General features: G+C 43.3%; 1 protein-coding gene across 1 annotated transcript; it reads left to right on the top strand.

The window, feature by feature from the left end:
• Nucleotides 1-95: 95 nt before the first annotated feature.
• On the top strand, nucleotides 96-14,366 carry TMEM233 (transmembrane protein 233). The gene is made up of 3 exons (XM_017814132.1): nucleotides 96-291; nucleotides 6,225-6,359; nucleotides 12,530-14,366. Exons 1-3 carry the CDS (start codon nucleotides 103-105, stop codon nucleotides 12,539-12,541), a joined length of 336 nt encoding a protein of 111 aa, XP_017669621.1. The 5' UTR covers nucleotides 96-102; the 3' UTR covers nucleotides 12,542-14,366.
• Nucleotides 14,367-14,998: the final 632 nt, after the last annotated feature.

Genomic DNA, 14,998 nt, shown 5'->3' with positions numbered 1-14,998 from the left:
CGGGGCGGCTCCCTTGGCTCGGCGCCGCGCCGGGTCCCGCCTGCCCGGAGCGCGGCGCTGGGCTTTCCGCGCCGCCCGCCCGCAGCTCCGCACCGCAGCCCCATGTCCGCGCTCCCCGCCGGCGCCGACATCAAGCGGGCTCTGGAGAACAGCCCCGAGACCAACATCGAGGATGAGCTGCCCGACGGGCCGCCGCAGCCGCGGCCCAAGAACTACCTGCTCCTCAGCATCCTCGCCTGCTTCTGTCCCGCCTATCCCATCAACATCGTCGCCTTCGTCTTCGCCGTCATGGTGAGTAGAGCCCCGATGGGGGTCCAAGCCGGCTTGGCGGGGCGCCCCGCGCTGCCTTGGCCACGGCGTTCCCGGCCGGGGGGGCTGGAGGAGCCGTCCGGGAAAGGGGCATCCAGCCGCCTTTGAACCGCTTGTCCCTGGAGCCTGTGCACAGTGGGGTGAGGCAGCGAGCCTGGGAGCATCAGCAGGCACAGCCAGGGGATCCACCCGACCTGTCCCACCAGCAGATGGAAAACGTGGAGTGAAAGGCAGTTTCAAACAAGTTTTCACTCTCAGGCTATGTAAGGGAAGCAGGTTTATCCCAGTTAATGGGATTTGTTACATCAAATAAGTTGCACGCTGGATTGGACACAGTGTCTGTGTGTGACAGTGGCGACTGGGGAACAGAAATCAGATTTGGTTTCTGCTTCAGCTAATCAAATATGATAGGAGCACATTTTTTTCCAGTAAACAGGTTCTTTTATACTATTTACTAGAATATTACAACTATAAAGATTGTTGGTTGTTGGCAAAAGCCCTTATAAATTGAGTATCAAATACACTGAGAGAACAGCCTTACTCCTACAACCTGCAATTGATATGCATATTCCTTAATAATCCAGCAGTCCCATTAACTTCAGAAGGATTGTTGGAACAGAATCTCCTCTCAGTGAAAAGTTGCAGAGTCAGATCCAGAGTTTTCTAGTTGTATACATGATCAGTGTTATCAGTAATACTACAATGTATTGTTTAGGAGCTGAAAAAGGTTTAAAACATGTTGTGTATTTTCATCCTTTTCTCTGACAGGCTGAAAAGGTAAGTACAAATATAGTTGTTTCTTTTTGCAATTAAGTGTAAGAATAGTTAACTATGTCTAAAATATCCTAAAGCACACTCTTTTAAAACTAGTAAGATTGATCAGAAATCACGTTTCTTAGGCTTGAAAATGACTTAAAGGAACTATTCCAAAGCCATCTTCCCAACTCTTTTTGTGCAGTTAAGTATTAGCTCCCTTTTTTCCCCCCTTCTGCGTTTGTTTTCTTTGTTGTTACCTTAACTATACAATGTGATCTTTTCCTTGATTTGGGAAGACTTGGTTCTGCTGGTACCCAGCATCCTTTCTGTCTATGGACACTGAGGGTGCTATATAAAGTAATGAGAGCTGATGATCTGGGGCTGCGAGCGTCTGTTCACTGTGACAGTGCCTTCACCAAGGCACTGGGGCTGCACAGAAGTTATCTGTCAAGGACAGAATTTGGCCTCTAAAGATTTTTGCACCCCATATGGAGAAATCTCCACCCACGGCCTAGTTGAAGTTCACGCAGGCTTTTGGAGTCAGGCATCAGTAACTGTCACCAGGGGATATGTAGAAGCCAGGGTGGGAAGAGCACTTCCTGAATGCTAAACAGTCTATGCGGGTCTCAGCTGCCCACTCCCTTAGAGGGGGAAACAAAAACCAGACCAGTGACCTCCACTGTCTGTGAAACCCTTCTGTTTCAACAGCACCTATAACCTGTCCTTTTCCCTAAAAATAACCCATCCAACTTCTTTTCTACAGCCTGATCGTCCTGCCTTTCAGAGCTGCAACCTGTAACTGCTCCATTATCCTCAGCTGCAGGTTCTGCATTTTAGCCTATGCTGGTTTTACTTCTATTTCTGCTGGGATCTACATCCTTCCTCTCTTTTTCAGATAGAATTGCTAAGGGTTAATACTGAGATACAAGAGCAGGTTATTTTCTTTTCCTACAGAAGGTACCTTATAGTCTGCAGAGCTTGCCTGAGATCTTGTGTCAGAGATAAAGGTCCATAGAACCAGAGTTCTCTACAAATTTCCACTTCCTAGAATGGACCTGAAGGGAAAGTCCTATTGGCTTATGGAGGGGCATGGCTCAGCACCCTGTGTACCTGTGTCATGTCCTCCTTAACTGCTCTAAATTCAGACAATGTTTTCACTCTAAAAGTAGAGTCTAGGCTCTAACACACCCCAAAATAAATGACAGATTTGTCTTCAGTCTCTTCTGCTGCCCCATTTACAACTCCAGCACTGGTTTCCTCACTTCTTTCTCACCTTTGGAGGCACAAACCTTACCGTTACAGATCTTACCTCCTTGACTATATTTTTAGACTAAACCTTTCGCAAGTTCTCCCTATTGCAATAACAACCTTTTCTCGTTCCTTACCTACCTGTTTCTCATGGCAGGGGTCAGAGGACAGCTGGTAGAATGGTCCCTTAATGGCATCAGTAACACACTGTATTGGCATTACAAGAGCAACCCCCTCAAACGAGTCGCTGGTCACTTGGAGGTGTGAGGATTGCTCGGCATGTTTAGCAAATGGAGTTCTGTTTTCCTCAGGGACCTGGCCAGAACTCCTGGCTGTAGGATCACTGTTCTCAGTGCTCCTCTGTGGTTCCAGCCAGATACCATCCATTCTGCTTCTTGTTGTTTCCAGCAGCTGTATTTGCATTGCTGTACCATTAGTTGGCTCACTCTACCCCAGAGGTGCCTCGCTCAGACTTACCCTGTTCTTACATAGGTGAAAGGCATCAGGGGCAGTAGTGTGGGAGAGGTACCAAGTCAGGAGCTTATGTGACAGAACAGACTTCTCTGGTGGCTAGGCAGGGTGTCCCTGAGCTCTTTGGCCCCTTATCTGCAGCGGTGTCTTGTCCCATGGTGAACCCAAGGAGCGCTCGGCTGGCAGTGAACTGCCAGTTGTGTCTGCGAGCTGGCTCGTGTGGACTGGCTGTATCTGACTCATGGGATCAGAGCTAGAGGGAGACTGTGGGACAACTCTGAGAAATGAATTGGATATTTCCAATACCAGCACTGAGGTCTGACAGTTGAACATGTTTTGTTGGATTTTCTCAGTATGCCTCGTTCAGTTGTCTTTATTTCAAAGATCTGTATGTCAGACTAGCCATCTAATTCTATAGGGCCTTGGATTTGTAAGCTTCCAAACAGTCTCTCAAAAGCTATTTCTCACTGATTTTTGCTCCTAACTGCCTCTTTATGTTGACACATTTTTGTTTAATCATTTACATGCTTCAAACAACATATGTGGTCAAGCTGTGACAATCTTGGCTCATCTGCCTCTGATAGTAACAAGTTCTTTTTTCTGCATTTGTTGCTGTTGGATTCAGATGCTTTGTCTGTACATGAGATTTCTTAAGCAGAGACAATGAACAAGGGGGTGGTAGAAGTCAAGGGACAGACAGCAAAGGATAGAACTTACTTTCTGAGGGAGTCACCTCTTCTAATTGGCATCCTAACAAGCCACATATCGTGTGTTGGCTTTGGTCAGGTCAGTGACTAGCAGAGTGACCAGTGTGCCTGTAGTTAGTAAGTTTATTTCCAAAGTTTATTATTTATACATCTTTTTTTTTAAGTAGCTTGTAGGTACCTGGACATCTAACACTGTATGGGACAGCCTGTACCTACTTCAGGAATATTAAAGAACAGGGCTCAGCACCTGTTTTTAGGCATTTTTGCATGGCCTTTATCTTTGAAAACTGGTAAGTTTTTCTTCTGCAACAGCCTGCAGAACCAACTCCCCTTTCATGTGTCCTGCTCAGCACCTGCCTGTTTTGTTCACCAAAAAGCAGAGATCAAGCCTGGTTCTGAATTGCTCCCCGAGTCCCCCCTCTTCTTTCTCTTTCCCTGGAAGCTTTCTTACACTGAGGAGTCACACTGAGTCAGCACGTCTCGCTCTTCCTTAGGACTGAACTAGAGAGTGTCTCGTTTCCAGGCACAGCCAAATAAGGTTCACACAGCCTGGCTTATAGAGCTTAGAAAATGCTGATCAGAGAACCTCAGTCTGGTCTCCCCAGATTTGTAAGAGAGGTAGAGGAGGGTTTCTGAAGTAATTCAGTGTTCTTTCTCGTTTTGCCATGATCGGTGCTCTGGGAATGTGGAACAGAAAACATATGTAAAAAGGGATTAGAAGTTTATAGCTAATTCATCAAATTTCTGTTCACATGAGGTTAAGTTACTTTATTGTTGAACTGAGAATATATTTTATAAATAGATGTGTGTGAACCTGGTGAAGTCACTGAGATTACTCAAGTAAATTAACAGCTGCAGAACTGTGACTTTAATTTAGTTTATGACTTCATAGGGAGCGAGGTAGCAGAAACCTGAGAAATCAGATGGTATTAGGTTGAAAAGGGCTGAAATTTGTTTCAAAAGTTGGACAGACCACATGTCTCATACAGATGCTGTATTCTCAATATATATATATATTTCCCTTGGAAATAAACAGATGTAATATTTAAGGCTTAAACAGAATGTTATCTATGTCTAATGTGTAAAACTGGAAGCTTGACCAGGAACCCTTTGAAGCAGATGGAAGTAAATGAAGTTCAAAAAGCTTTGTGTCAGACCCCAGCCACTCCTCCAAACCTCTTATTTGTTCATGAATGTCATATAAGTTATTTCATTTAATTTAAACCTTTTCATAAGGAAACTTTTGTCTCCTTCCTGTCTCTCCCAAATCCTATTCTGTATTGTTAATGCTGTTTTCCTCCTCTTCATCGTGGATTTGTATTAAAACACCATTATTTATTAAAGTTTGCATAGTGAATTATTTATGCAGTACCTGCAGAAATCACATGGACATTTTCCAGACTTCCTAAATACATTAGTAAAATGGCACAGAACTGCAAGCTGGTGCTGTGACATCTTGCTTACAACTCTGCCTCAGTTTTGAGACCTCATGTCTGGGGGACCGAGTTTAGGCTTTTTGCAGGACCACACTGTAAGGTGCCATGCAAAGGGAGTGCTTTGATAAGTGTGGAGGACAAAGGCCAGGGTGTCAGTGATGCTTCCCTGTGTTTTCCCCTGTAGCCACAGTCCCATCTATGGTTGCTGGCAGAGGCAGGAGGAGGTCAGCCTGCTCCAGACCAAGCCAAGCCATGTTTCTCCTTGTACTCCTTTTAATGACCTTCCCAATTGTACTTTAAGAAAACGTAAGAAAGCTCTTCTCCTGTAGACAGGACTGCTGGAAGCAGCAGAGTAGTTTAGGGGAGAAGACTGTGCCAGCCCCCCTTTGTAACAGGAGGCTGCACTGGTGGAGTATCAGAAGTGACACTGTCCCATGTGACTATGTGCTTGTTCCCCTTTATCATTTCCATCTCTTCCCTTTTCCCCCATTCCATCCTTTCCATCTGCTGGTCAGCCTCAACAAAATTTGACAGCAGAGCAGAGGTATTAGTGATATTCTTTAGGGACATAAAATAGAGAAATGTTTAGGCATTAGGCTTCCAGGAAGAGAAGAATTTTATCAGTGCTCTCTTTAAGGACGGGAGTGCATCAGCATCTCAACCTTTCTTAGACACCAGAGAATAAGTACCTGCACTTATCCTTGAGATGCAATTCTAGGAATACAGGCTTCATTGCTTTGGGACTGTCTTGGCAGGACTGATCTTACTGCAGTGCTAACACCAAGAAAGCATCTAAGCCCATTAGCTTTGTGTGCTCACTAATCGACAGAACACACAGATAATGTCCCTAATTATTTTTCTGCTTGGGAGAAATGACTCTACAGCAATGCTTGGTATCCTCTGATGAACTTCATCCCTTTCCTGCTCTCCACAGTCTCAGATCTTTACTCGAATTAACTGTCGTTCTGTCTTTGCTACAAAAGCTGATTTATAACTGAAGCCCGTTCATTATAACGCTTGGTGATACCTTGTGAAGTCATTTTCTAAACACAATCTGAATTCTTCAATCCACAGAACAGTTCATTTGATCAGGTCCTCATATTTCTCCTTGCACACTTCCCATTTCTGGGATACCTTCTGGAATACATATATGATACTAAAGAACATGTTATGACTGATCTGATTCCCTGAGGAAGGATGCTGAGACAGTGCGAAAGAGCACTCTGATAAAGAACTCTGGACTCGGCGTTCTGGTTTTTTTACAATAAGTTGTAAATTCTCTGTTTCTCTTCTCCAGGCTTTAAACAGTTATAATCAAGGAGACATAGAAGGATCAAAAAGACTGGGTCGCAATGCCCTCTGGGTTGCTGTTGCATCGATTATCATTGGCCTTGTCATCATTGGCGTCTATTGCGTAGTTCATTTCACAACGGTAAGGAAGCGCTATGAGCAGTTCCCTGGGCATGGGCTCCAGAACAACAGACTAAAGATTGTCAGAACTATCTATTCTTATCTCTTTAGAGGTGCATGCATGTTTTCCCAAAGAACAATTTTTACGTATTTTACCATTTAGAAAATTCTGTTGTCTGTAGTTAAGCACAAATGAGCGGTGGGTTTTCTAGAAACTCTTGCAGCTTCAATAGGTTTTTCGAATTTTGGCCAGTTGCTTTTTGTTTTTTCTGCTCCTTGTTTTACCATCTGCAAGACCAACTGCACAGAGATCCTCAGCTTTCAGGTAATAGAGTCCTCAGGTGCTAATTTTCAGTCTCACAATCTGGCCAATTTATCTTTCAATTTTGTAAGGAGAACACGACACTCAATTGCTCTTTTACTGTTTGACAGTAAAACCAGGTGACCAACTATATCAAAAGTGACCACAAATGTAATTTTGACTTGGCTCCCTGTGGGGTAAGGCCATTCCTTCTCCTTGCTGTGTTATTGTCCTGCCTTGCTACACCTGCAGCAATAGTGACAAAGCTCAGTGAGTGAATCTCTGTAACACAAGGGTTACCCAGATGGATTATAAGCTTACTTGAAAAAGAGGACAAATGTAATGAGGCTACTGGTACCATTTCTTAAAATTATGCAACAAATTTTCTCCATAGTACTGTGCATTTCCCATTAAAATAACCAATTGAAATGAATTTATTATTGGCTGTTTTGACTGGAGAACCTTTCAATGCACTGTACAAACTTGTGCATAAACTATAAACAGAGATCACCTCATGCACCACTGAAATGCAGACATCTCTGAGGAGTGGAATGGAGTAGCTGATTAAACATGTACAGCATTTTCAGACAAAATTTGAAGTGCACCATGTTGAACTACAGGAAAGTTAGTGGAGATGGAGTCCGGTTCTGTAGGATATTATTAGATGGTGCCACAGAATCTGAACCTTCCTGTATATTCATTAATTTTCTATGCATTTTGCAAGCATGAGTCTCTCTGTTTCAACTTGTGTTCAGTTTGTTCAGCCCTCACAGATTTAAAACCGAGTCACTTCAGGCAGGGGGTGCCAAGTTTTGTAATTGACAGCAGCAGGAAATTCCTCTGAGCGCCTTTACCACCTTACTCATCATTTCTCAGGCAAGGAGAGCAGCTCAATATTTTTTTCAAAGTAGGAGGAGAGAAGGGCAGCACGGGGAGGTGCCTGGGAACCCTCAGCACACTGCTGGGATATTAATTTCTGTTTATAGTTTCTGTAGAGGCCTCTTGGCCTTGAGTTTCGTGAGGGCTCAGGGTTTACTGGATTCACCCTGTTCTCTGGCTTCCCAGTGTCTTTACTGCTCCCCTTCTCCCTCTCACTTGTCACCCTCCGAAAAGCCTTTGCTTCTAAGGAAGTATTTGATGGCAATAACAATCTTTTGACATGAAAATAAGTTAACAGGAGGACCCAACTGGGCTTTCCACTCTCCGTGCTTACCTGAGTCCCCCTTTTCGCCTTACTTTTGTACATTTATATTTTATACTTATTTTGGTGTGCCACTGGTGTGAATGTATTGCACACTCCATGCAGTTATGTCACATCCATTTGTACCTTGTTCATGATTATTTGCTAACAGTCACTTTGCCTCTGCTGAAGTGAAGTGATTGTAAATTAATTCTATGCCAACTTTAATATATGTTTCAGTATTAGTAAGAGAGCACAAAATAGCCTTAATAGAGTAATACAACAGATTTATTTGATTACCATTAAGCAGAGATGTAATGTTTCCATGACTACACATGCATTTTCCCTGAAAGTTAATTCTGACTTCAGTGATATGTATGAAAATCTTGACCTTCCAGGATGCATTACTGTGTGTTTTATCCACATGAAATTCATCAGCTACCACAGCACCCAGTTGCTCCTGCTGACATTCCTTTTGGTCTTCAAAGGATAATAAGTCTCATTGCAAATTACCCTTGGGAGATCCCCTTGGTATTCTCCTACCATATTCTTAGGTATCTTGCCTTAGAGCTTGTTGTTTACCATCCTACCATCCCATTTCTAATCTGTGTTAGTACTTTATCTGTTCTCCCAGAACTGCTACAGCTTCTCACAGGGGGTGTCACTCGAGTTCATAAACTCTTCATAAATTCATACATTTAAGTAGCTAATTGTGATTTATCCACGGCCCTGCTGCCAGTATCAAAGATACCAGGTGTAATGAGAACTTGAGTTCTTCCACAGCATCCCAGGTCAGAGCTTCTGGAAGGCAACAAAACTGAGGCATCCAAGTCAGGTTGGCAGGAGGGAATCTCTACTAGTTGTTACACAACTTTTCCTCTTGGTACAGCAACTTGGGTCAGGCTCAGCTGGCTCTGAAGTCTCCTTCAAAACAACTCCACATGCCTCAGCCAGGAGAAAAACATCGAGTCAGGGGTGTCAGGGGTAGGAATGGTGGGAGCTGCAGAGAAAGGATGTACAAGGAATTCCTGCTTTGAACAAACAGCAACATTATACCCCAAATAACACCCCCAAATGTACCTAATAACACTGGCAGACTCGAGAAGAGGAAGACCCTTTCACTTTTCAGAAAATCCCTACCTCCAGGCATCCCTGAGTGCCTTCTCTGGCTTATTCAGTCCCAGAGCAACAGTAGCACAGGAATAACAGCAGTCAACACCTACGTCTGTACGGAAGAAACAGCCTTGACTTTTCATGTTGAAGCTTTACTTGGTGCTAAGTCAACTCAGGGCTTCTCCTGCTGCCTTGGAGAGCCTCGTTTGTCTTGAACATTGGCATGTTCTCTTTAGCAAACATATATTAAGATATATAGTGATACCTATATATACAATATCCTGGAACAGGGCCCACCCAACATTTGGGAACCATCTGCCTTCTGCAGTCATGACCCTGAATGTAGGGAAGGGGAAGCCATCATTAAAGCCAGCAATAAAACTTGTCTTGATCAGTGTAAACAGTGTTCCTCATTATGCTGAGGAATCTCTGAGTGCAGAGCTGTGGTGTGTGCCAAATCAAGGCTGTCCCTCATTCCACACTAGGCCAAATTTATTCTCACTCCATTCTTCATACACTTTCACCCCCTCCAGTCAGCTTCTGCGCTCCTGCCTTGCCAGTCCTGAACACTGAATTACATTTCCACTGCTTGTTCAGATGTAACTGAAGCCAGTATTTGTGTCACCAGCGAGTCTGGCCCTGCATATGTGCCTTAGGCATGTTGTCCATCAAGAGCTGCAGTGAGAAAAGGGACATATTTGCCTTCCATGAGGAGGCATCACTGTGAAGTGAAACAGTGCAGAGCTGTGTGCCATAGCCTGGCTGGCCTTAGTCTGCTGCAACATGCCTGGATAGAGAGGGAATGGCAAGATAGCTGATGACAGGTGAGACATCCTGAGTCCTGCCTCTAATTCTGATGTCCTTGTCTTAAGAAAGATGTGGTACACACACATACATGAAAGAAAGGAAAAAAAGAAGGGCAGTTCCTTTGGCTGTTTGTGACATGTCACTGTCAGAGGTGGGATGCTGCAAAGGTGGCTGTTTGCTCCAACCCACTGCTGCTGTTCTTATGATCCTTCATGAAGCCTGCCAGTAACCTTTCCACTGACTTGGGTGCTCTTGGAGTCAGCCTTCCTGTCTCTGAGTATTTTGTCCAGCAAAAGGTAATAATTTGTCAGTCAATGAGGGCTCTCAAGTCATTCACAGTCTGTGTTTTCAGAGTAGCCTTGAAATTTTTGAAGCAGATTCAAAATTCTGTTTTGTTTTGGTTTTTGATGACACGGGACACAAAGTGCCTTTGGATTTCATTTGAGTTCCACTGGCAGAGTTTAGGGAAACAAAATCCTGGGCTGGATCCTCCTTTATGTAAGTGAAGGAGACCCCAGGGATCCCAAACCCTTTTCTTAACTGGATCTCAACAGTCACGTTCTACTTCATGCTACCATAGGAATTATGGATTCTTATCCCATTCCCGGGTTTGCTACATAACCTGTGAATAGTCTGGAACAATATTCAGCTTCTCACAGGAGATGTTTAGACTCACATATAGCCTGTCTCTAGTGTCTGAGTGACACTTTACAATGCTGTTCAGGGCAGAACTAGAGTTCACATGAGTTTTGCCACCCAGTTGACCCACAACGCTTGTTATATAAAGCCCAATTCTTCTGTGCCCCTCTCTAGTGACTCTCTGCAAGTGGGAGTGAGTCAAGTAGAAATGTGAAGAATGAGTGAGAGGTTTTAGAGTGGAGTAAAGACTCAAGCTTTTCTGTAGAGCTCTGACTGACACAGAGACTGTTTTGATCCAAGAAAGGGCAGCCAAAGCAGGGATGGAATGCAAGAAACTCCTGCCAGTGGACCAGCGTGGGAGACTTTTCTAACTCACATCAAGTGTTCACTGTCTTTGTTTATCTTGAACCCAGGGCCACAGGCATGGTAGAGCTATCCTCTGATAATAACTTATGTGAGAAGGGTACTCATGTTTGAGTTCAGAATTTTATGAAAACCATTATGATATTTTAATGCTTTTGTAGAGGAGCCTGAACTTCTGACCCTTTCTTTAATCTCACTCGATCTAGAACTTGACCTCAGAAATACCACTTGTCAGCATGACTTTGAAGGAAGACAGAGACAGCCAGGCTGTGTGGAAAGCACCAGCTTGTACTGCTTCATAACCAGAAGGGTCTTAAATCAAGCATAGGTGCAGTAATGCAGCATTGGTAATTCCGGGTAGAAGGAAAAGGAATAAGGATTTAGACTGGGCACCAGCAACAGATGTATACATACAGTGTAATGCAGTTTTCTTACTAAGTTATAAATACTCCTTCAGGAGGAAAAGGCATGCAACATTATTTTTAACGTCTCTGCTGTCCCCTTCCTGAGGCTCTCAGAAGCCTTTGCAACCAGTCACTAAGTGACTGCCTGTCTTTCAGAGACAGAATAAACTGAAGGCCAGCATGAGGACAGGAATTTACACGCCACATTACAATCCTGTCCTCTGTACCTTACCATAAAAAAACCCAAACCCAAATCAAGGAATACAACTTGACTTGTGCTGCAGGGATGGACCTGCCAGTAACTGATAGAACTCAAAGTCTGAAGTCAGGGCATTCCTGTTCTTTTACCTACATTAATTCTTGGTGTCCATCCAGCCAGTGACCTTATCCTGCTGCTTTTCTATTGGTAAGGGCTCTCACTGATTATCTCTTTATGCCTACCTCATTTTACTGGATTTGTAAAAGTATAAGAGCCTAAAGTCCTCTATCTGTCTGTTGAAGAGTTCAGTCAGCTTGGAGGCTGAGCACGTGGCACGTGCTGGCAGGCACGTGCAGATGCACAGGGGCACTGTGACCACACCAGCCTCGTTTCCTTAGCAAACCACATTAGAAATCCTGGTCCAGCTGTTTCATCTGCACATGCAGGAAATGCTCCCACAATGGCTTCTGCCCACTGGAGTCTTGAGTAGCATCCAGGAGACAATCAGCAAAGGAGTTAATGCTTTCTGAAGGGTATATTTATTGTGTAGAGCCTCGTGTCCCAGGTCCCTCTTTAAGGAACTGCTAAGCATGGCTGCTTGATAGAGGAGATATCTCAGAGTCCAGCAGAGAGCCCACAATCCAGGGACAAGCCAGTGAGGTCAGTACATCCCTGGATAATGTCTGAGACCTTCCCTCTACCCAAAAATGTGAGGGAACCTCTCGGCTCCTTCCTCTCCTAAAGCAGATGCACAAGAGAGGTTACCCAGTTTAAAATGTCTGTCACGTATTGCTGTTGTATTTACCAAGTTCTCTATTACTGGCAGTGTTGTTCTTGCCTGACTCTTTTATGTACCACTCCAAGAAGCACAGATGCTGTTCACCTCATGAAACTTTCAAATAAGAGCTCATTTCCTGGCAATGAAAGGTCCTAACTTGCATTGATTCAGGTAACCCAGTTTAAAAATTCAGTTCAGATTGACAGATGACCAATACCATTAGAAACTCAGCTCTTTGATTCAAACCTGTATTGAACCACTAATCTAGAGGGATGTTTGTTAAGAGAACAAGTACCACTAATGTGGCATAATGTATCCATTAGGTCTGCAGAATTAATAATTTAAACTCACAGGGCAAACCCTCTGTCTTTTCCTCCTCTAAACATACTTATTTCTGTGTCCTTGCAGCATGCTATCTGAAGACCAGGACTGCACTTGGAGGATATGAACATGTAAACCTCTGGAGGGGGAAAAAGAAGAGATGGAAACCATTCCAGACTGTTAACTTTGACCCTACAAGTCTGCAGAGGCATGTTGCTGGTGAATGAACTGATAGTCCAGTTAGTTAATCAGCATGGCGTGACCAGGTTTTCAAAATCATTTATTTATAAGAAATCTCAGTATAAAGCAGCATTTTCTCTTTCACCCTAACGTATAATGAGATCTTGCCCTAAAAATAATCCCTTTCTTTCTCATTTCCCTGGAATGTATGCTGGATCCATGATGTTCCCTGGCTGACCCCAGCCAGCCAAAGCCAACACATCTAGACTGTTTATAGTGCACAATGTAAGATCTGATGCACAGCCCACTGAAGCAGAAGAACACCTGTTACCTCTGGTGGGTTTTGGATCAGGCCATGAAGGATTTTTTTCCTTACTTTAAAATAGTCTCAACACAATTGTAACCATGGGTTAGTGATTTTATCCTGCTACGTGATTTTATAATGCCGTGGGTGTACTCTGACTCAGCAGCTGCTTTCTTCTGTCATGCTCAGCTTTTAGATCTTTATCTTGGATTTTTAACCACCTGGGACCGATTCCAATCACTTGATTATTAAGAGAGACTCTTCTTCCATAGCATCCGTATTTTTCTTAATGATTTATTTTTGTTTTGTTGTCTTTCATTGTTGCTCTCCCTTGACTTAGCTCCAGTCCTGCATTAAAGTTGCACTGATCATATTTTCCTCTTTAAACTACATGTATGTAAAAAGTTCCTGTTTTTTTTATCTGACAAAAGATCTTCTTTTAAAATAGATGTTCTTCTTCATCCCTTTGTTGTTGTTCCTCTAGCAAGTCTCACAGTTTCATTGTGTTCTACTTTGTTCATGTCTTTTTTGTTTAGCTCATCCTTTCATCTTGCTACAACTACTCTATGTATCACTGCAGTTAGAGATGGACAGACTTTTGCACCCTTCCCTACTTACAGTCACTCTTCCTGATCCTAAGATACCACCCAGTGAACAGCCTTAGGTTCCAGAACTGGTGGCCTCTAAATTACTGCAGTTTCTTGATACATTATGAAAATTAAGCATGGGAGAACTGGTTTTATTAGCTGAAAACTGTTTCATAGAATACATTTGTTTTGTCACACAAATATTCCATGTTAGAAGGAGTAAGTTCTGGTGAGCATTAAGACATGGCTACATCTTCAGTGGCTGTTGCTCTGTTTTCTTTATTATTATACCTTCAAACAAGTTGTGCCAACTTACACTCCCTGTCCTTGCACTAACATCAATCTGGAGTGACTAACCAGAAACCTGGAGAGTTCTGCAGGTGCAGGTGAGAGAAGAATCATCTGACAGGAGTACAACTACCTATTAAAAAAAAAAAAAATCCCCCAGAAACCTTTACCTGTTAAAGTGTATGCCTGGAAGTAGCATGTATTTTCTGTGCCTTGATATTTTACTTTCAGTGTGCTTTTTTGCTTTTCTTCCTGCCAAATTCTGTTTTTCATTGAAGTCAGTGAAGCATCTTCTATCCTGAATTACTGCACTATAAAACTTCAGGAGCACTGGTGAAGTCAGTTGATTTATTCAGCATTTAACTGATCAAATTTGTCCACGTGGGAATCTTGCCACTGATTTTGATGATCCCAAGAATTGGCTGTTCTGTGAACTCCTCTTTGGTTCTTGAATACTATTTCAATGGTCTGATATGTCTTGTGGGACTTTTAGTAGCTTGTGTTATTATCAGATATGATAGAAATGTCACTGACAAGTGGAATAAAATTACTTTTAATTCATGTCCATTCTGGTATGTGGGAAGTGATTTTCCTAAGCTTGGTTGCCTCTTCTGTTTGAAAGAGTAATATCCCTTTTTTCTAACCCCTTGGACAGTTTCAAGATAAAATGAAAGGAGGAAGATTTCTGGCCTACATGATAGCACACAGCCAGTCTGCCACAGCTGGTACACTCAGGAGTTGCTAGAGGTCAGGAAATGCTCAAATACCAGCAAGGTGAGCTCTTTGCTTCATTTGCAAAATAGCATCCAGAAAGAGTGTTGAGGCCTTTTCAGAATGGTCCCTCAGTGGTTTCTGAGGGACTTTACTGCCATGAGGGGAAAGTGGTCAAAGGAGGTCACCAAAGGAGGTCTCTCAGCAGGTTACAGAGTCAGATCTCCACCACCTCGAGTTGCTGGTATCAAAGCAAACCCCACTGCATTGCTGCAGAGACACTTTTCTCCATCAGCATATGAAAAAATCAAAGTGTGCATAAAAAGTTTTATCCTTCTGCAGAATATTAAACCCCATTACTGTAAACTAAACCACAGCTGGTGGTGTGAGACGGGAGGACGATTTCCAAAGTTATGTGGGCACTAGAGGATAGGGATAGGCAACTTGAAGTATTTTTTGAAAGTGCCCAACGAAGACTGAGATCAA

Source organism: Lepidothrix coronata, unplaced genomic scaffold (assembly GCF_001604755.1).
Source record: "Lepidothrix coronata isolate B3197 unplaced genomic scaffold, Lepidothrix_coronata-1.0 Scaffold44, whole genome shotgun sequence".
Lineage (NCBI taxonomy): Eukaryota > Metazoa > Chordata > Aves > Passeriformes > Pipridae > Lepidothrix > Lepidothrix coronata.
This window is presented reverse-complemented; position numbering and strand designations above follow the sequence as displayed.